This window comes from Spermophilus citellus (assembly GCF_964194105.1).
Source record: "Spermophilus citellus genome assembly, chromosome: 2".
Classification (NCBI taxonomy): domain Eukaryota; kingdom Metazoa; phylum Chordata; class Mammalia; order Rodentia; family Sciuridae; genus Spermophilus; species Spermophilus citellus.
The window spans coordinates 182,546,668-182,568,805 of NC_138183.1; the positions used below are offsets into that span (position 1 = coordinate 182,546,668).

At 36.5% G+C, this 22,138-nt stretch overlaps 1 protein-coding gene across 15 annotated transcripts in view; it reads left to right on the forward strand.

The window, feature by feature from the left end:
- SYTL2 (synaptotagmin like 2) overlaps nucleotides 1-22,138 on the forward strand; it is a 104,504-nt gene that overhangs the window by 64,833 nt on the left and 17,533 nt on the right. For 3 of the 15 annotated variants that reach the window (XM_081282112.1, XM_081282105.1, XM_081282115.1), the window contains 8 exons: nucleotides 867-948; nucleotides 1,834-1,948; nucleotides 3,922-4,725; nucleotides 7,771-11,658; nucleotides 14,676-14,777; nucleotides 16,947-17,000; nucleotides 18,231-18,281; nucleotides 21,545-21,639. In XM_081282112.1, coding sequence (XP_081138238.1) covers nucleotides 867-948; nucleotides 1,834-1,948; nucleotides 3,922-4,725; nucleotides 7,771-11,658; nucleotides 14,676-14,777; nucleotides 16,947-17,000; nucleotides 18,231-18,281; nucleotides 21,545-21,639 — 5,191 coding nt within the window. Of the gene's footprint in view, nucleotides 1-866; nucleotides 949-1,833; nucleotides 1,949-3,921; nucleotides 4,726-7,749; nucleotides 11,659-14,675; nucleotides 14,778-16,501; nucleotides 17,001-18,230; nucleotides 18,282-19,390; nucleotides 19,562-21,544; nucleotides 21,640-22,138 lie in introns of those variants that run through there. The other 12 variants (XM_081282106.1, XM_081282108.1, XM_081282114.1 and 9 more) reach the window with 10 other exon arrangements.

Genomic DNA, 22,138 nt, shown 5'->3' on the forward strand with positions numbered 1-22,138 from the left:
CAATAATGACTTCATCTCTCATGCCCAAGGCAAAGCCACTGGAGCAGACAGTCTGAACAGGTTGTTTTTCTTCCCCTCAGGGGTCTCTTTGACCCTCTTTTCCCCTTCTTCCTCAGAGTGGAGGGAGTGGTGCTCTGGAAGGAGCCTGTTCAACTCACCTTCCTCCTTCTCTCTGGCCTTACTCTCACTCAGGGCTGCCCTATTTCTGGGATGGGAATTAGTCTAGAGAATCCTCCTCATTTCTCCACACTAGCTCCAGGCATCAACTCTCCCACCATCTTCTCCATGCTCTATTTCTCTTTGTTTCTTTGTATTTGAATAAGCACTCACCTGGCCAGCTTGGATAAGTGAGTGGAAAGGGCCCAGTAAGTTGCCCAAACCCACCAGCTTTTCTGCACAGCTTCTCTGACCTACTCTTTTCTGTCCCTTTTCTGAGTGGCTTGTCTCATCGGATCCTTTTCTTTGGTGCATTGCTATTCTGGCCTTGCCTTATGGAATTGAGCCACAAATGTTGGGGCTTTATTTTAGCAATGAAATCAATTGCTCATTTTCTAGCCTGTGACTAACTCTTAGCTTCTAATTTTGAGATAAGTGAGTTCATTTCTACAGATTTAACTTGTGAAACTTCTGCACACTGTGATAAAAGTTTCATGTTTCCTGGATATTTTTGTCTTTTCTCTTGCTTTCCTTTCATTTATGTGCCACCATTACCTTTGCCTAAGTTCCAAGTCCCTTTCCCTGCCTGGTGGTTTGGTTTTACAAACTTCCTCTCCTATCCTACCTTAATAGCTTTTGACTCAAGAGGCAAGATGTATGCTTCCTGAAAGGGTGAGGATTTGTTGTCTGAATTACTAATTCTTTTGCAGTCCCAGTGTGGTGAATCCAGCTTCTACTGTAATTGATATGACCCAGGAGAACACAAAGAAATCAACTGGATCTCCAGCTAAGGTAGTAGATTCAGCCCAGTCTCCAAAAACCTCAATTTTGGTGGGAATGCCTTTTTAAAAAAAATTCTATCAAAGCACCATGAAATAAAGACAACTTTGTAGTACTTTTCTTTTTGTACAAGATATATGTAATTTTTACTGTTTACTGTAAGAAATTACTTGCAGTGGATAAATTGATGAATACTATGTTTTTTTGCAGAAGACCCAGATTTTTTTGTCCCAGCAAATAAAAAGTCTGAAGCTATTTGATGCTATTTGTTTTAGGCATATGGAATATGGCTTATTAGTTCTACTTCAGACCTTATTTTTAATGATAGCTTCCTGAATCTGTTAGAGTTTTAATCCTGGGAGGAAATTGCCAATTAGTGAAACTGTAGATAGTAAACATTGATATTTATTCAGTTTTATATTAATTATGAAAATATCGATTTACTAATACCTTTTCTGTCATTAGAACTGAACATAACTATGAGTGAAACACTTCAAGATAACTAAAGCATCTTCTAAATCTTTAGGAAAGATTAATCACCATTGTTTTTCCTACCTTTTGGTAGAAAGAGCACTGCTGGGAATCTGAGCTGTTTACAGATCCAGGTTTGCTTTAACCTTGACTAATCTTTGAAATATCCAGGGCCATGTTTTTCTCACCTATAAAATGTGGTATTTTGATTTGAATGCCCATTTCTGATCCTTTATTTTTGGTCTGGTATGTATGATAGTTCTGCATTAACCAGATAATCAGCTTCCCCCCACCCCCAAAAAAATGCCAGATAATAAAATTGTCTGAATAAAACTATCAAATATTAGAGATGATAAGCATTTGCTAACACTGAGTTGCTGCTATGGTATTTAAACTAAGTTTAATAAACAACATTTTTTTTTCCAGCAAAGGAAGAATCCGTTTAATAGCTCTAAGTTGCCAGAAGATCACTTATTACCACAAACCCAAAATGAGCAGTCAAAAAATGGAAGAGCTGGTTTATTTCAGATTTCAAAAGAGGGTAAATATTATTTTTAAGGACAAGATATTTTTATCTTTACTATCTGAATTAAGGGAAATTCTCAGAGTTCCTTTCACTAAAATAACTTCCCAGAGAAAGTAAAAAGAACTGATGGTTTTCTTATTCCACTATGCCTATTGGTTTCCTCTCTGGGGTGGAGGAAGCAGTTTTAGAAACTGGAAGTCTCTGCATTCCAGTGGTGGAGCTGCTGCTGCTTATGTGACCTCCATGCCTTGGGTTCCCTCATCAGTGAACCGGGAAATTTGACAAAGAGCATTTAGTCTTTAACCTAAAAGTATTTGTTGATGCCTACCATGTGCTGACAGTTGTCTGTTTAAAGAGATTACCTTATTGAAATGCTTTTCAGTGTCATATATAACAAATTAGAATAATAATAATAAAAGGCCACTTAGCAATGTTATGATCTTTTAATCTGCAGTTATCAGCCCAGGTGCCCAGGAACATTTGATCAAGTTTTCGAGTTAATTGATGGAAGCCTGTCTCTTACAGAATTTTGCTGTTCTTATATACCATTAAAAGGAAATACCAGATAATTCAATCTCTTCAAAAGCAGATATAGGAATTAAAGATTAGTCAGGGGGTAGAAAATTAACAAATGAACAGTGGAACTAGGGGTGTCAATTATCCTGTTTTAATATTAGTATATTTTTCCATGAGGTGTACTTTATAGTACATAAACTATTTTGTAGAAAAAAAAAACTACTTGAACTTGTTACTTGTTTGTTTTTTAACTTTTGGACAAAATATTTTTTGTTTTAGGCGTCAGGATTTTTTTAATAAAAGATTTTTTTTAGTTGTATATGGACATAATACGTTTGTTTGTTTATTTTTTTATGTGGTGCTCAGATCAAACCCAGTACCTCACACATGCTAGGCAGGCATTCTACCACAGAGCCCCAGCCCCAGCCCCAGGATTTTCTTTATTTTTAAATACAAGTTACATTTTCTGATTTTAAAACAAGAATTTTTAAAGTGATTTCTATGTTTTTCTGTAAGGCTCCTTTGAGAAATTTTCAGTCTTTTTTTTTAAACTTTATATTAAATATAAAATACCACAAAGTATGTAAAGCACAGCAATTTAAATATGCAGTCTATCTACAATGCAATGAACTTCATCAGTTTGGTTTTTTTTTAAAAGAGAGAGAGAGAGAATTTTTTAATATTTATTTTTCAGTTCTCGGCAGACACAACATCTTTGTATGTCTTTTTTTTAAACTTTATATTAAATATAAAATACCACAAAGTATGTAAAGCACAGCAATTTAAATATGCTGTCTATCTACAATGCAATGAACTTCATCAGTTTGGTTTTTTTTTTTTTTTAAAGAGAGAGAGAAATTTTTTTTAAATATTTACTTTTCATTTCTTGGCGGACAGAACATCTTTGTTTCTATGTGGTGCTGAGGATTGAACCCAGGCTGCACGCATGCCAGGCAAGCGTGCTATCGCTTGAGCCACATCCCCAGCCCAACTTTATCAGTTTTCAAATAGACTTTGCTTTTTAGAGGAGTTGTTTTAAAACAGTATTGAGCTGAAGGTACACATATTACCCATGTATACTCTCTCTCTCTCTCTCTCTCCTGTTATTAACATTCCTCATAACAATGGTAGTTTTTTGTAACTGATAAACTACTTTGAGGCATTATTTTCACCCAAAGTTGATAGTTTACACATTGAGGATCACTGTTTGTGTAGTATACTCTATGGGCTTGGACAAATGTATAATGATATGTATCCACCATCAGATCACGGAGTACTTTAATTGCCCTATGAATCCTCTGTGTTCTGCTGCATGAATTTTTAAAGGCTTTTCATATTAGGTCTTCACTTAGGCTATCTACTGTCTTTACTATTTTAATATTCTTTGCTAAATATAGACTAAGTTTATGAGTATTTTAAATTGTAGAGCTGCTCTCCATTTAATACATTACCTAATATATTTTTATTTTCAGGTGAATTGTCAGAGTCAAAAGAAAAGTCATCTATCCCTGATATTTCAAGCCAAAAATTAGATAAATCAAAGCAGACTGTGCTAGCCGGGCCTGTGAATGGGTCCCAAATCAAGGCTCCAGTCCCCAAAGCCAGAAAATTTATCTACAAATCAGATGGTTTAAAACAAGATGATAAACAGTCTTTTCCTAGACAAAGGTCAGACTCTATGAGTGCAAGAGGGGCTCCAAGAGGGATCCTCAAGCGTAACTCCAGTTCCAGTAGTACAGACTCGGAAACTCTTCGTTTAACTTACAACTTTGAACCCAAAAGCAAAATCGTGTCATCTGGCCTAACCATCCATGAGAGAATTTCTGAGAAGGAGCATTCTTTAGAAGATGACTCTTTCTCAAGCTCATTGGAGCCATTAAAGCATGTGAGATTCTCTGCAGTGAAAGATGAACTTCCTCAGAGTCCTGGGCTAATTCATGGCCGGGAAGTGGGAGAATTTAGTGTTTTAGAATCTGACAGGTCAAAGAATGGAACAGAAGATGCAGGAGACTCAGAATTTCAGGATGACCCAAAGCCCTCCCAGTACAGAAAGCCTTTTCTTCCTCATCAGTCCGCCTCAAGCCCAAGTGGATCAAAAAATGAAGCATATCAGCCAACGATTTCTGGTTCTGTTCCAAATAATGGGCTCCATTCACCCTTGGAAGTTCTAACTGCAAGACCACAGACCATTGAGAACTTGCCCACCACCAATAAACACCAAGCTAAAGCGTCAGAATTAACAAGGCTTGAATCAGAATTGTCCCCAAATCCTGCTGGTAAGAGAGTTGTCACCACTAGTTTATAAAAATTGACCCAGTAGGGTTGGAATGGTCAGTTAGCTAACCCTGTAAAAGATCAATTTTGCCTCCTACACATTTCAGCTCGAATTCAGACAGAGGCCACTGGGGAATGCATATAACTCTAAATGGATTTGGAGGCTTTCCTCAATCACCAGTATTACTTTAAAGAACCAGGACAGCATAGTTTCTAGTCCATTATGTTCAACCCTAAAAAAAAAAAAAAAAGCCTAGCCATGTTAATTATTTAAACAAATGACAATGTTTTGAGTTAAATCTAGATGTATATATAGAGTGAGAACTAAAGAAATTGCTAATATTTTTACACGGAGTAAATATATCATTATCTAATGTAAATTTATTATCATTTTACTGAAGTTTGGTTTCTCCTATAATCACAAGAGAACCTTCACTTTCTTAACCTCAAAGGATGGGAAATTTGTCAGAAATACCAACTGTGAAAAACCTGGCTGTGATCTCCAGTCATTTGCTCTTTGACTTTAAAAGCTCTGAAGGACCTTTCTCCTTAGGCAGTGTAAATTAGAGACAAGGAAGGTGCAACTCGGCTTTCCTGCTAACCATCCCTCTCTTGAAGACCTGACTCCTCTCAGGGGGTACCCCAAAGTACTTTCTTATAACTACATGATTACTTCGTAATTGTTACTTTTTAAAAAACAGAAAACAGTGGGAAAAATAATGCTGTATTATCTCTCTCATATCCCATAAGTATGCATCCAACTCTGTGGTAATTTTTTTTTTTTTTGTAGTCAGGCATAGTTATAATCCAACATTCAAGTTTCTAACTCAGTTGCTGTCCTTCTTTCTTATTAGTATCAGGTTAGCCCTGGCTCACTTTTGCTGAGCCCAGCAATTTTCATACACATTCAGGTTTCATTCCTTCTTGGACATTTAAAATCATCTATACACACAATTTTTTTTTTTTTGGTAGCAAGACCTTCTTCAAGAAATAAGACAACTCATATTGAAGGAAATTACTAACATTTGACCAAACATTATGAAATAATTGTATATTTACACAAATCATTCAAAGGGTGAAAACATTTCCTTTGGCAATATTTCCTTTTATTATAACTGATAGAAAAAAATTGGTAAACCTTTTATGTTTTTGAAATTGCATTTTCTTTCTCATAAACTATCATAAATTTTTGTATTTACTTATTTATGCTTTGATTTTTAAATCCCACTGACCATTAAATTTGGGAGGAGAATGTCATCAGCTAAACCCAGATAGATTGACAGCCCTTCTGGTCTCAAAGAGTGCTTATAAACAGTTATGCTACTCATTAATATCCTCCTTTTTCCCTTTTGGCTTTCTACAAAGATGTATAGTAGTGAATACTGGAATATAAAAAAAAAATTAGGCCCAAGAAAAAAGAAAAAAGGTAAACTCTTAAGTGTGTAAATAATAAAGATTTGAAATTAGCTCTGAAGTTCAAACTGTCAATATCATACTCATTTTCACTCTGGAAAAAAACAAAAGAATTCCTAAAGGAAGCAAAACATTACCTGGCACTGGATTTTTAAATGAACTTTTCTTATTTTTAAAGTAATAACTTTCATTGTAAAATATTTCAGAAGAAATGCACACAGAATTATAAAAAGCACCTGACCTGTGATGTCATCATCTAGCATTAACTATTGCCAACATCTAGTATTGGAGCCTCCCAAAAATGTTTAGGTATAATTTAGGTTTGTATGGCTGAGAATTCTTTTTTCACTAATATCACAAATATTTTTCATCATCCTTAAATAGTCTGTAAACAAATAGAATTCTTAAAGATTTTCCCAAAGGGACTTCCTAATGACAAATAATAATACAATGGGTACGTAGAAAGAAAATCAATATCTACTATATGCCAACTGTTGTACAAACTCTCTGTCCTTTTTACATATAGCTAGGGGCTGATGATTAAAATTAAAGACAGAATTCTATTATCTGACATGTCTTTTAATGCATTTGAAATGTAGCTGACTTCATAAAATTTCAGCTTACATAATTTTTAGGAATATTCACACATATTGCATAGCTTAGTGTTTTAAGGAAGAGGATAAGTGCTTAAATATCTGAGCCTTGACTACAGTCTTGACAAATTGCCTAATGAGTCTTAATGAAACGCCTGAGTTCCCTCATCCAAATGTACTATGTGCCTTTTGATTAAGGCTCAGAAAGGACTCTGCTTTCCTGATAGCTTAGAAAGAACATAAATATCCTTCTCTAGCCTTCTAGCAATTGGTTAGCTGATAACCAGGAAGCAGGTAGAGATCATATTATCTGTCAATCCTTACTTTGAATTATTTGACTCAGGAATAACTTTTGACTTACAAATGCTAGAATATGGGGCAGAATGGAGAGGCCTGTTGAGATCAGGATTCTTAAACTCTACTGTGCAAAATAATCATTAACACAGCAGGCCCTATTTTCAGAGTTTCTTGTTTGGTGTATTAGGAGTAAGGCTCAGGAATGGAAATATTCTCACTTTATTATTCAGAAATTCTGGAGGGAATTTATTGTTTAGACTTACTTGAAAGCTGTTTTTCTAGCTTCTGAAATTATGTAAATCTGAGGTCCTTAAACTTGGGTTTAAGAGCCCTCTAGGGCTTATGACAGTGTGCCAGGAAATAAGTAAAGTCATTAAATCAGCATGGTGTATCTTCCTGGACTGCCAGTTCTATACAAAGATTTGAGAGTAGGAGAAAATTAATATTTAAAGTATAACATGGATCAGAATGTAAAATTCACATGAATTTTTAAAATAAGCCAATGACTTCAAAGAAATTTCCCAATTAGGTCCACACACATACTTCCAGGGGTCTATCTTTGCCTTTCTTTACTGTCAGTGGGCACCTTTGGTAGAATACTTTAATTAGGATGACTTATAGCCTCTGACAGCTGCTATCAGTGTACAAAGTGCAAATAAAAAGTGCATTTTTAAAAAGATAAGTGATTGACAATCATTCTTTGGCATGCTTTTTCTTATTTAGAAAAGCATTTCTATGTTGCAGATGAACTGTCTCATTGTGTTGAACCTGAACCATCTCAGGTGCCAGATTGCAGTTCTAGAGACCATCAGCAAGGTAAGCTCCCTCTTCTTGCGACTCTGAAAGCTAAGACATCCTCACGCTCTGGTCCATATGCCACTGAGATCAAGAAGACAACTGACGATTCCATAACTAAAGTTCTAGACTGGTTTAACCGAAGTTCTCATTCAGACGACAGTAAGTCATCCTTCCAACATCCCAGAGGAATAGAACCCAAGGGTAAAACAGACTCAAAGTCGCAGGTTGCTATTGCCATGGTGACAGATGACACCAGTCTAAAAGAAAATGATTTAAAGGCACTATCATTCACTAAAGTTAAATTGAAGCCTGTGAAATTTGATTCAACATTACAGGAAGATGGAGATATGTTGGTTTCTGAACATTTCCAAGATAATGCTATAAATATCAGACCCAAATCTATGAATTTGTCCCAACAAGATACCCCGAAGGAAGGTCCAGTTATACCACAGCCATTTGCAAGTTATGGTACCTCAAGTCAAGGGAGTAAAAATATGGACAATAGCCAAAGATCAAAAAGCACAGAAGAAGGAAATGGGGTACCTCTCCCAACCAATAACTGCCCCTACAGTGTTCTGAAAGAATCCAATGCAGAAGTCCAAGTTTCATGTAACACTAAGAATATTGGCAGCTTAGGTAAAGAAGAACTCAAGCTTCATGTTCATGAAAAATATACAGGAAACTCCAAAGTAGATTTTGACTCTTCAGCAATTGTCCAGGAACCAAATTTGAAAGATGATGTGAAAGCAGAGAGAAAGAGCAAAGAAGGAAATACTTCCATCCTGAAAGCTTCCTTAGAGACAGAGAATAGGGAGTTGCTACCTGGGATTGCCAACAGTAGAGCTCCTTCCAAAAAGCCTGAGGTTCACTTACAGCAAGAAGCTAATGAGGTTCCCAAGAACCAAGTGCAAAGAGAGAAATACAAAAGAGTGAGTGACAGAATATCCTTTTGGGAAGGAGAGAGAGCTGCTGCTGAGTTAACTTATGAAGAACCCACATCTTCATGTAGCCAGGAACAATCCACTGCTAAAGCAAACCAGCCTGTGAGATCACAGGATATATTCATGGACAGTTTATCTACAGACCAGAGTGAATATGGTCAGTTCACTGCGAAACGAGTAGTCTTTGATGAGGATGATCAAGCATCCCATCTCTCCAGTTTTCATTCCTCAAATAAGCCTAAAGAGACCAGTCCCCAAATATCAGGTCTGTTGAAACACCATCCTTCAGCTGACCAATCAAATAAAATGTCACTGTTTCAGAATAAGACAAACAAGCATATAAAAAGTCTGCTAGAGGAAGACAGTTTGCATTCTAGAAGAGACATTACTTTACCAGCATTGCAACATCCCTCAAATATTGGGAATGAAATACACACTTCTTTGGAGAAAGACAGATTTCCAATTGGTGAATCAAATGCTAACTTTAAAATTATGTCCCTAAAAGAACGAATGGATGAACCCAATACAGAACAGGTTTATAATCATTCTCAGTTTGAGAATTTGAGAAAGTTTTGGGACTTAGGAGCTAATCCAAACAATAAGAATAATTCTGAGAAGAGTTCTATAATAAGCCAAAAAAATCCTGTGTCTTTAACTAGCCAGAAATGCAAGGAATTCAGTGACATTAAATCATCAGGAAGAAATACCCACCAAATAGAGGTGCTCTCTGTTATGCCAAGAGGGGAAATGGAGAAATTAAATTCAAAATGTATACTCCAGGTGCTACCAAATGAAGCCAGATTTCCATCGAGGCCACCTGGAAAGTCCATTCATCATTCAGCAGAAAATGAGTCATCAAAGGAAAATATGGAAAATAATATGGAATGCTTTGGTACTCCAGTATTTAAGGAAGCAAAGGATTACTTAGATCAAGAGATTCAGGAATCCATAGTGAAAGCACATGTTTTATCTGAAGACTGCAGAGACACTTTTAGTGACAGTGTACAGAAGTTGGTTTCAGAAGGTTCATCACCAGCAATTCAACCTTCTGGTAGAGAAGCTCATGGAAAACAAATACTCAAACCAGGTATTTCTGAAGATAGGAACTGGCTTCAAAATACAGATTTTGCTGATGATGAGAAAGAAGCCAAAGGACCTAAAGAGATCATTGATGAGCATGTAGATAAAACAGTGATGCCTCCAAAGGTCAAACAAAATACTTTGGCTGCTAGTCTAGACAAACTCCTGAAGGAAGCAACTGGAATATCACACTCACCCTTGCAAACCAAGTTAGAACCCCTTACCACTGGAACTGACCTTCAGCTTGAAGAGGATAGATCTTTTGAAAAGGGGATAAAACTGAAAGGCTGTCAGAGAGAGATAATAGCTCCTTCATCAGAGGGCTTTGAAACTTTGGGAAATACGGCTCTCACCCAGAAAGCTGAAAGTGTCGAATTTCAGTTCAACACAGATAACTTGCTTCAGATGGGTGCAGAAAGTTCTCCTCCATTGCATCAGCCTTCCCATCTTCACAGAAAGGGTTCTTTTGAGGATGTGGCCAACTCTCCACAAGACATGCCTTTTTCCTGGGATGCTCATTTTGCTCCCCAGGATAGAGCATTGCCTTCTCAAAGGGAAATTTCAGAGACTGTAGAGAGAGTCATTCTTCCATCTAAACCTCCAATGAATGATGTAAATGCTGTATTAAAGAAGCTACTTAGAGAAGCTTGGATGAGTAATTCTGCAAGGGAAGTAGGTTCTGAAGAAGTGAAAGCAGAATTTCCTGAAGGAGTACAGGCAGTGGGCAGCTCCCCAAATTCCCTGGGTGCAATCCCACTGTGGGCTACCATGGACACCATCATTCCAGACACAAAAGATTTTTATTCCTTCACTGTAGTTCCTGATAAAACTCATGAAGTTGGATCTCATTTGACCACTCAGATATCTGAACAGCTATCTGAGTCGGAACAGCTCCGTAGCTCATCTGTTTCCATTCTGGCACAATATGACAAAGACTTACCTCAGGAAGTGGCAGAAATTGTGAGAGAAACAATTATTAAACCCAAATCAGAGTTCCTTGAATTCAGTGCTGGCTTAGAAAAGCTCCACAAGGAAACACTAGAAACCTCCCCTTCAAGATATGAAAAGGATACAGGGACACACTCTCCAGCAGACTTACTAGGTAGTACTGAGGCACCCAGGCAAGCTGCTTCCAAATTCCATCCCAAGGAAATAGAAGAAACTGTTGTAAAGGCTGAGGTTCCATCAATAACTGAGAGTGCTTTTGATATTGGGTTTGAAAAACTTGTTAAAGAAATATCTGAAGCTCCACCTCATTGGCTCCAGGTATCAGTAAAGGAAGAAATTCCTGAGGAAGAGCCCTCACAGTCAGAGAAGTCTGGGTTCTGGGCAGAACCAAGAGCCTCTGAAATGAAGGGTAGAAGCAATGGTTTGGAATCTCAAGTCAAACCAATTGTTAAAGTATTGGGAGGAGATGAAGTTGTGAGTGATTCATCAGTTGTTCTTTGTGGTTCTGCAAGTGGGGTTGAGATCCCTGGAACCCCACCACTTTATGTGGACCATGAAATAGAGACCATTAGAACAATAAGCTCCCCAGAGGACAGGGACAACAAAAGTGATGTTGCAGGGGAACTAGGGACTTTTCAGGAACCTGGCTTTGAGGAGGCTCCTAAAGCAAGTGTATCTAAAAGTGAGCAACCTGTTTCTCTCTTGACAAAGAAAGAAAACCCTACAAAAATAAGTAAAGTTGAATTGATGCTAACATCACCATATAAGAGACAAGTCAAGAAGCAAGAAAAAGAAGGTTTCTCTGACTCTGATTTTTCAGATGGAAACACGGGTTCTAATGCAGAAAGCTGGAGAAATACTTCCAGTAAGCATTTTTGAATTTTTAACCCATGATAAATCTGCTTTATGGAATACTGATGTAAAGGATGACTTTAAAACATTTTTTTATTAACTTGACACTTCTAAATGGCACTAAATTCTTTTTGTCACTTTGGTTCTTTATTCAAATGGATTACATAGAAACAGCTTTCCTATAAGCTTGTGTTCCAGAGCCTATCCTTGGTTCTCATTAATCTACCTATAGAATTCTTAGGTCTCCAACATTTTTAAAATAATATTTGGGGTTTAGAAATCATCTTTAAAACATTTAAATTAGTCTTCCTCCTGGAAATAATTATAATTTCTTAATTGACAATCCTAATAGAAGTTTCTAGTAAGAGTTGTAAAAAAAAACCACAAAAAATAATGAACTGGGCACAAATTTCCCATTTAAGAGTAACATTTTCCTGTAGGTGTGGCTAAATATCAGGGATGAAGTGCAAGGCTGGGCCTTTCCTTCCCTCAGATACTTTGTGCTGCAGTGTTTTGGTCGCTGTCCTCTCCCTGTCATTTTCAATTATCTGCAAAAACTTCACCTTCTAAAATATGACTTTGGTCAGATGACTTCACCTGATTCCACCTAAAGTCATGGCTTGGCAGCTGCATTTATTTGGCTTTAGCCTTGACTGAATTGCTAAAGTCTTATTGGATCACAAAATTCATCTAAGTGCTGGTTTCATCCAGGCTATAAAGAAGACTTGTCTCAGTTTTCTATTCTCACCAACTCTTGGGCTAAATATTTTAGTAGGGAAACCCCAGAGCACATTGGAATAAGTAGTTAACCTGATTCAAGTGATGAAATGATAGAGAATGCTCTCTGGCTGGGACATTTCAACCAAATGCACAGCTGGTATTCATCACCTTCCTTGTGCTTTTTTTTAATATTTATTTTTTTAGTTATAGGTGGACACAATATCTTTATTTTATTTTTATGTGGTGCTGAGGATCGAACCCCGGTGCCTCACGCATGGTAGGCGAGCGCTCTACCTCTGAGCCGCAACCCCAGCCCCCCTTGTGGTTTAATAGAAACTAGATAAGCTCTACTGAGTGGCTGACTTTTGAGATTTGAGTTCCTTTGTAAGCAGATGTAGCATCACTCCTTGAACACTGACTAAAGATCTACTTTTAATCCTAATTAGTTAAATTGAAGCCCATTTAACAAATATTACTGTTTTTTTTAAAAAAATGAAATGCTAGTCTCTAAAAACAAACATGTAATAAATTCAGCATGTTAACCTTGTTGGGTATTCTCTTAATAAACTGCCCTTTGAGTTTCTAGGGTAAACTGACCCTTAGGAGGCTTGCAAATCTGCACTTAAAAGACTATCACCTAATATTTCTAGCCAGATTTATAGAGCACCAATGTCATTAAGTGAATATCAAAAAGCCTAAGAAAAAAATAGGTGATATTAAATTATCACCCAGACAGAGCCCAGAGAAGATATTTTAAAATTAAATGCCAAGTAAGAGGTGTACGATGGTATAGTCATGGCTTTATATCCTTTGACCTAAATTATTGTTTTATAACAAACTGGAAAGTGTGTAGGTAAGATTTGGGTAGGAACCTTACTACAAAACCACCCTAATTTTGCTGAACAAACTAACATGTTTGACTTGTGGCCAAGCTCTTAACCAACCAATACCTCAATAAGTTCCTTTAGGGAAAAGAAATTTTCCATGGTCAAATACTTTTGGAAATGCTGGGAAATTATGTATTTTATTAGCTTGTCAAAATCTCCGAGAAGCTTTGCAATAAGAAACCTCTTAAATTTGAACAAAGAACATCTCAAATCTTGTTCATTTTTAGAATCTATTTGCTGTGGAAGGCGTATCAATGTTAGGCAGAGCTGGAATGCATTTCAGGAAATTATTTTTTTTAGAGAAGTGATTCTTAAACTCATTGATTCATTAATTGAATCATTCATTCATTGATTCAGCAAATATTTTTGAAGTGCCTTTTTTCAGCCACAGTTTTAGGCACTGAGTATAGACAGTGATAAATGTCAGTATTAAGACCAGGACTATCAAGGATGGAGGTTTTTCACTGTTAAAATGGAAAGAAAAAAAAGAAATGATAATACTGAGACTTTTTCTGGTAAAGTGATATGTATTTAATTTCAGGACTATTCTTAGTCTAAAAATATGCCCTTTTTCCCCCTCTCTGTTCTAAAATGTCTTTATTTTACAAAATGAAGCCATTAGTAAAGGATAGAATTTCATCTTCCCTTTTAAAATGCCTTAGTTAAATAAAAAGTTGACTTCCCCACTTATTTACCAACATTTTATTTGAAATTTTATTAAATTATAAAATCCAGAAAACCTATAGTTGTTGAGTTGTTGAACTGGATAAGTCCCTCATTTGTGTACCCATTTGCATACAGAGTTAAATCTCTAAATCCTGCCCTCCATGGTTTCATGGTTTTCAGCCCTTTTTTTTTTTTTTTTTTGGTAGCAGGGATTACACCCAGAGGTGCTTAACCACTGAGGCTCATCCCCAGACCTTTTTTATATTTTATTTAGAGACAGGTTCTCACTGTGTTACTAAGTGCCTCGCTAAACTGCTGAGGCTGGCTTTAAAACTTGCAATTCTCCTGCCTCAGCCTCCTGAGTCCCTGGGATTGTAGGTGTGCACCACAGCGCCAGGCTAATTTTTAAAATGCTTTTAAAATCATTTTGCGGCTGGAAGATTCAAAGTCTGGACAAAATAAATCGTGTGCCTAAAATAAAAGTGTAAACAATTAGGAGATCAATGTGCTGATCTTGTTTCTATATGATTTATGTTTGCAAATATTTCTCAATGAAGAAAAAAATTTAAAGGAATATTAGTAGTGGAAAAATTTAATTTTTTCTTCTATTAAATAGTTGCTTGGTAGAACAAATAAAAGTAGGGAGGCTTATGCCATAATTTCTCTTTTGAACCCACCATTTCAATGTCCATTCATTATTTAAAGTTTGTTTTTTCTTTTGTATTGTGCAGTGTTCATCGGTTTTGTCTTATAACAGGTTCAGAAGAAGAACCCAGTCCTGTTTTGAAAGCTTTGGAAAGGAGTGCTGCTAGGAAAATGCCTTCCAAAAGTCTAGAAGACATTTCATCAGATTTATCAAGTGAGAATAAAGTTTGCCCCACTGTTCATGCTCCATCTAAGCTTAAAAGTGCTTATGTGCTGTTCTGTGGCCTGACTGCATGTTGACGTGCACTGAAACTCCTAATACAGGGGTTGACAGATGGGAATAACCTTCCCCAAGTGTACTGAATCAGAGACTCACTCTTAAGTGTCCAGAACACTGCTTTCAAAAATAATGCATGAGGTTTGGTTCCTACACTACTACGTTTCCTTGAATCAAAGCATCCCAGTTTGAGTGTTTACTCAAGTACAGTGTTTTAAAGCATCGTGGCAGCTAGTAGCAATAATGGAATAATAGTAATAGCTAACATCTATTGAATATTATGTGCCAAAAATTTTCTAAGAATTCCACATGTATTAATTCATTTAACCAATACAAGCGCTCTATGAGAGATGAATAATTGTTATCCCCACTTTATAGAAAAAGAATATGAAGCTCAGAGAGGTAAAATAGCTTGCTTAGTATCACACAGCAGACCTGGGACTCAAAAGATAACTGTCACTAACATTTGTGAAGTGATAATATTATATGTGACAGTGTTAGGTGTCTAATGAATTTTGCATGATATGGGTCTGAATTAGTCCCTGGCTTCAAGGATTTCTCTCTCTCTTTCTCTGGTACTAGGGCTTGAACCGAGGGATGTTTTACCCCTGAGCTACATCCCCAGCCCCCAGCCCTTTATTTTATTTTTTAAATTTGAGACGGGGTCTTGCTGTCGTTCAGACCCTTGCTACATTGCTGAGGCTATCTTTGAACTTGATCACATGATCCTCCTGTCTCAGCATGTACCACCATACCCAGCTTATTCCTTCTTTTCTATTCCCACATTTCTGTTGGATATTGGGTCTATAAACCAAAAGACTACCTAACATGTTAGGTACACTATTCCCCACTGACTGCTGCTTTAATTGGTGAAGGATTTCTTCTGTACTAACAGAAAACATAACATCCATAGGGATCCATGTGCCAGACAAGTGGAACTATGACTTCTAGGGGTTTGGTTCTTACCCTTTTAAAGCTAAAGATATACCTGTGGGATTTCACATGGTTATAACGAAAAATTGATTAAAAGTTAACCACTGCCAAATTAATTGATTGATAATTGACCATTGGGTTTATTATATATTTTAACACCTTCAGTTGAGACTAAGTAGTCAGAGTTTTGAAAGAAAACTGAAAAAGAAACTTCACTAAATTTCTAAAATTCAGAGATTTCCAGGGATCTAGAAAATGTCCCCAATTTGGAAGGTAGAGCTAACCCTCCCAAGGATTTTAGAATCTTAGGTTTGGGAGGGACCTTAAAGGTCACCCATTTCAACGTTCCCCCCCACCACCCCCATGCAGGAATTCCCTCTAATGCCTCCTCAACAGGTGGTCAACCCCCATATCCGCCTGGATGCTTCCAGAGAAGGCAGTCCCATCCTTTGTTGGACAGCCTTAATTGTTCTTCCTTATGTCAGTGATAGGCCTTGAAGAAAAAAACCTCAGTGACAATCGTTCAGTTTAGCAAACCTCTTTGTCTCTGAAGCATGGAGCTATTTCCATGGTGCAGCTTTAAAGTATTCAGGAATGTGTAGGGTTAAAAAAAAAATCACCATCAGCTGACGGGTATTCCTGCAGGCTCCCTTCCAAATACCGATACCCACTCTCACACTAGCCTGCCAAAATTCCACTTAGCAGCTGGTCCCCAGTTACATCTCTTCAGTTGACTTCCCAAGCAAGCCTCCCAGAGGCATATGCAAACGATGATGCATACACACAAATATTTGTTAATGACCATAGATTTGGGGAGGTGTTAGTCATGGCCAGCATCTTACCCTTTCCAGAAGAATAGAGAGGCTGTTGCAGCCCCGTGCTTTCTCCTGCTGTCAGCCAATTGCTTGCTCTGAGCTAACCCTCTAACCCTTGGGAGTCGGTGTGCAGCAGTGTGCTGATGTGTGCTGCATCCGGGCTGAAATGGGAGCTCCTGCTATGGCACTGGCTCAAGTAGCTAATCTAAAGAGAAAGTATTTTGGGAAGACATCTTGGTTGCACCCCTCACCGCATCTTGACTAATTGCTTCCAACTCCGGGAGCTTCCAGGGACAATCTCATTGTTCTTTTTCTAAGGGGCAGTCTCGTTAACCATTTATTAATCTCTCCTGAACAGATCAAGGAAAAGTAGATAATCTACCAGAAGAACTAGTACGTAGTGCTGAAGATGGTAAATATCTTTATGTATTTGCATGTCTGTTTGTGTATTAAGTTCTGGGGTGATTTGTGCAGTTACTCAGACGCAACTGTTGGATAAATAGAAGAACGTCATTTACCACTATGTGGCGAATAGTGCCTAAGTTATTATAAAAATGGTTCTGACTTTGTGCATTTAACACTATTTGTATTTTTATGGCTTCTGCTGGTGAAACCATTTTAAGGATTTCATCAGAGACCCTTGGGGAGCAAGGGTTTCTGTAAATATGAAATTATATTTCTATGCATATGAGCTGATTTTTGTGACTCTGATTTGCAGAACTTCTTTTGAAGGCAAGAAGAGGGGGTGGGTTCCTGGGTTAGGTTATTCCTATATTTAATGCTCAAGGCTCAGCATTTAGCTCTCTTTGTGTACAAATGGTTAAGACTTAAGTTCAGAGGAAAGGGCCCCAGAACAAGGGTGGGGAAGCCTATCTCAGCTTATGTAAATAGTACAGACTGAGGGTTTAGAATTGATTCTGAATATTAAGGAGCTAGAAGATCTTGAAGCTTATCAATGGGTTATGTATTACTTAGTTCAGTTATAAAATAAATAAGGTAATAGTGCCTGGGTCGGGGGGAGATAGAAATGAGTCTGATTTTTATAGTTCAGAATTTATGCAAATGTACAATTTTTATTTTATGCTTTTTTTATTTTTGTAAATTGTTCTTACTGTAATCATAAAAATGCATACTCAATGAGTTTTCCTATACAAAATGTAGCAATAGAGCTCCTCGAAGTCATTCCTTACTCTTATGTAAATAGATTTGTTTTTCTTATTTTTAACAATCTCATTGAAGCAGGTGGGATAAGGATTTTAATCTTCATTTTGCAGATAAGAAAAGCTCAGAAAAACTAGGTGACTTTTCTAAGCTCCTGTAGCTAGTCAGAAAGGGGAAGGGCAGGGAATAAAATCTCAGCTTCATTGCTCCTAGTTCAGTGCTCCTTCCCATTTCTTTGCTGTGGCTAGCAAATCAGCAGAAAAGGCTTCATATCACCTATGCTGGATGTTAGATTTTTAGTTGAAAAGGAAACCTTAAAGAGACTAATGAAGCATCACACTGGGATACAGATGGAAAGCAAGCTGAGAACCTGCCGTGTATTCTCCAATTTCAGTTGTGAAAATGATATTTGAGCTTTACTTTCATGTCTGTTTAATTCTTCTGTTAAAATGGTATTTATTCTCAATGTTACTCTTCTGAGTAGATCAAAAAGCAGATAAGGAACAAGATACAAATGAATGCATACCAGGAAGTGAGTAGCGGGATCTTTCTCAAATTACTAAATGTTGCATTCCACATAGTGTTAAATATACTGAAAGAACTAACCCATTAATAACAAAGCATTTATTATTGCTAAACTCCCACAGCTTGTAAAACTATTTCATTTCAATAAGGGTTTGTTAAAAACATTTTACTACTGTCTATGTTGAAAGAATAATCTGTGGTTATATTGAGGGAGATTTAAGTGTTAAAATATGTGTGTGTGTGTGTGTGTGTGTGTGTGTGTGTGTATAGCTATTGCTATTACTGAGTATTATTGACTTTTGTCAGTTTATCTGATCCTTGAGTCTTTGCTTAGAGTCAAATTGGCACTTTTGATTTCAGTTGACTTTTATGTTACAGTGAGGTCTTGAGTATTCATTTCTTGCATTCTCTATATAAGACTGTAGTAATTAAGTGATTTATTACTTATTTGGACCCCCCCAAAAACTATACAGTTCATATGTATGTAGTATGGTTGTATATGCCTTTTTACATATCTATAAAAGCAAATTTTATTACATCCAGGGTTTAAACTCAGGTTCAAAACTGGATTTGAACAATAAATATTCAATGTTAAAGGTCAAGTGAATATCTGAGCCTAAGAAATAAATGTATTCTTGGGCTGGGGTTGTGGCTTAGCGGTAGAACCCTTGCCTACCAAGGGCAAGGCCCTGGGTTCGATCCTCGGCACCACATAAAGATAAATAAAGTATTAAAAAAAAAAAAAAAAGAAATAAATGTATTCTTGTGGCAACTAATGTCCATCCACTAATCAGTGTCCACTACTAAGCAAAGGTAATGTTTGTTCCCTCTTTTCTGTTCAATTTTAAGGTTACACTACTTAGCTATGATTACTGGCTTAAGGACAGATGTTGCATTAAAAGATGTTTTAGGGGCCTCGCAAAGCATGCAGCTATGCATGTGTGATTCCTTAGCTCCCTAGTTTCAATTGGTTTTATAAACCTAGGCTATGGAATTATGAAGATAATGACACATGCCTGCCCTTGGGTCCACAGCATTTTTAATAATTATAATTTCCCAACATCCGTTGGATGTACTAATAGGCCTTAAAAGGAAAGCAGCTAAATGAAGGAGCCATTTGGTAGAGAAATGATGTGCTGATGCAAGAAGTCAGTGACATCTAGCATGAAATCTGAAACTTTGCTCATGAGGTCTTCCTGCCAGCAGTGAAGGCGCTGAGCTTTGGCACATGACTTGACAAATTCTTAAGCACTGCCTAGGAAAGAAGACAATCCAGGCCTGGCCCTTGTGAGTATCTGCTCTCTCTCTAGCTATTGCAGACAAAACAAGACTTATGCCCTTTAAGAGGTGTTGGATGAAGAGGTTTTTCTAGTTGCTTTTGATCTGGAACTTGCATAGGTTTGGGCATCTGACTTTATCTTTCTTTGTTTTGTTCAATATTTAGTCTGAGGAATGAAAGCAAGACATATGTAGACACATGATATATGTTCATACATGACCTCCTAATTGGCTTAGTTATTAGTCAAGGCAAATAGACAAATTGCATGCTGGACTCTGGGTCAATTAATTTCTATTTTTGGTAATATTCTCCAAAATTACTTTTAGTATCTTTTCACTAGTAAAAAAAATATATATATATACTTGCCATAAGACAAGATCAGACATATGATCAAAACCTAAATAATTAAAGAGACCATAAATGTAAAATTGACTACATTTGATTAGTGAGTATAATTGAGTTTGACCCGCAGAGCATCATGCAACAATATACCTTGAAAACATCAGAAGCAGTGTTGTTATAATGAAAAAGTTTTTATATTCTCATTGAACCATACTGTGTGACCTCATCTTATACTACTATCATTATAATTCACCCTAGAACACACACACAAATTGTTTAATGGGAAGTGATTAAAGTAGATATTTTATAAGACATTGTGAATGGATTTTGTTTTACATTGTCCTTTGCAAGTCTAAGGTTAATTGAGAACTGATATGTGAATAAGTTTTTTTTCAGTTTTTTCCATTGGATTTCTTTCAGTTAAAGATGAGTTTATACAATGTTTAGAGATGAATGTTTAGAAATGTCTTTTGAGTTATACACAGAAATATAGTTCTATTTTTATATCTCTTAATGATACAAGTTAATACATTTGTATGGGGTTTACAGTATGACAGATTCCCTATCATATAATGTTAATTTGCTTAGAACATTTTTACAGAACCTACTATGTGTTAGGCTATACCAAGTGCCTTGTAATTTTTTTATTATAAGAATTATGATTCTCTGTAAGAAAGGTTTTTCTCCCCACTTTTTTTTTTTGTTGTTGTGCTGGGGCTTGAACCCAGGGCCTTGTGCATGTGAGGTAAGCACTCTACCAACTGAGCTATATCCCTCAGCCTCCCCCACATTTTTTTTTATTGGTGCATGATGGGATTTGTTGCATATACATGCACACAATATACAGTATAACAATAGAAAAGTTTAGACCTTGTGATTCTTAAAGAAGAAAATAGTTTTCTAAAGATATGCAAATTCAGGTTAGAATTGATCCTTTTATTGTGTGTTCCAAATCTAGAAAGAAGACATATGCTATATTTTCATATTAAATTCTTAAAAGTATACTAACTTGAGCCATTTACACTTGGCCTTGAATATTGAGACTTCTCTGAGTCAAAAGTGGCTAAATAATTTGTATTTAAAGCAACAATTATTTTAAAATTATACTTTTTTATAATTGAGTAATAAATACTATTATTAAAGGAATCCTTATGATCACTAAATAAACAGACCTCTTCTTAGTCATTCAATAGAAAAGGACACTCTTATTATTGAGTATGTACAAAGATCCTTACTGTCCAGATGAAATAGTTTTTCAGCCTAAGCATGTTATTAATATAGTAGATCTTGAGGAGATGAACCAATAAATTATAGCCCTTGGTTTTCAAAGCTCTGATATGAGAAAATAAGTAAAACCAATTCATATCTACATAATACTTTAATTCAAGTCCAGCTCCAATTCAATAAGAAGTAATGTTTTTAAATTAATTTTTATTTAGTATTTGGTTCAACTCCTTGCTAGTTCTCTCTCTATATATAATTTATAAAAATTGCATGTTGCTTACCTCATAAACCTGTGCATGTGAACTATTGTGCTTTTAACCTTTACAAAACGTGTCCATTCATAGATGAAAGAAAAGTGTTTTCAACTTATACCTAATATCTTATAATTGAAAGAATAATTTTGAAATTGAAATGCTGCTGTTTAGTTTCCACAGTGCCTTCACAACCAGATAATCTGTTTTCCCACCCTGACAAATTCAAAAGGATGAGCAAGTCTGTTCCAGCATTTCTCCAAGATGAGGCAAGTTTGTCTTTTTCACCTTCAGAAAAATAAAGCCAGGTTACTGTGTTTATATTGTACTGTGGCAGAGTCCTAAGAGGTCAGCAGGTCTGACCTTGTTTTCCAAGTCAATGGAGGCAGTGTTGTTGATCCTGGAACAAGGCAAGCTGTGTCTCAGTTGACTCAAACAGTAACTCTTTTTGGTCAGTGAAGTCAGATTGCATAGATTTGGGAATGTAACTTCTGTTTCAAAGTAGGTACAAAATACGATATCCAGACAGAAATATGTTGGCATGAATTAATTACCCCTCTGTAGCTTAAAGCTGGTTTGTGCAAGCTTAGTCTAGATAGTAAGACTACCTCGAAAGCATTTGTTAAAATAATGAAGTAACAATGATGCAGCAAACTTTCAGGAACATCTACAGGGTGCCAGGGACTTCACCTTAATTTTTTCATTTAATCATCCAACAAGCCTGAAAAGTAGGCATCATCAGTATCCCCAGAATTTATAGGTGAGCAA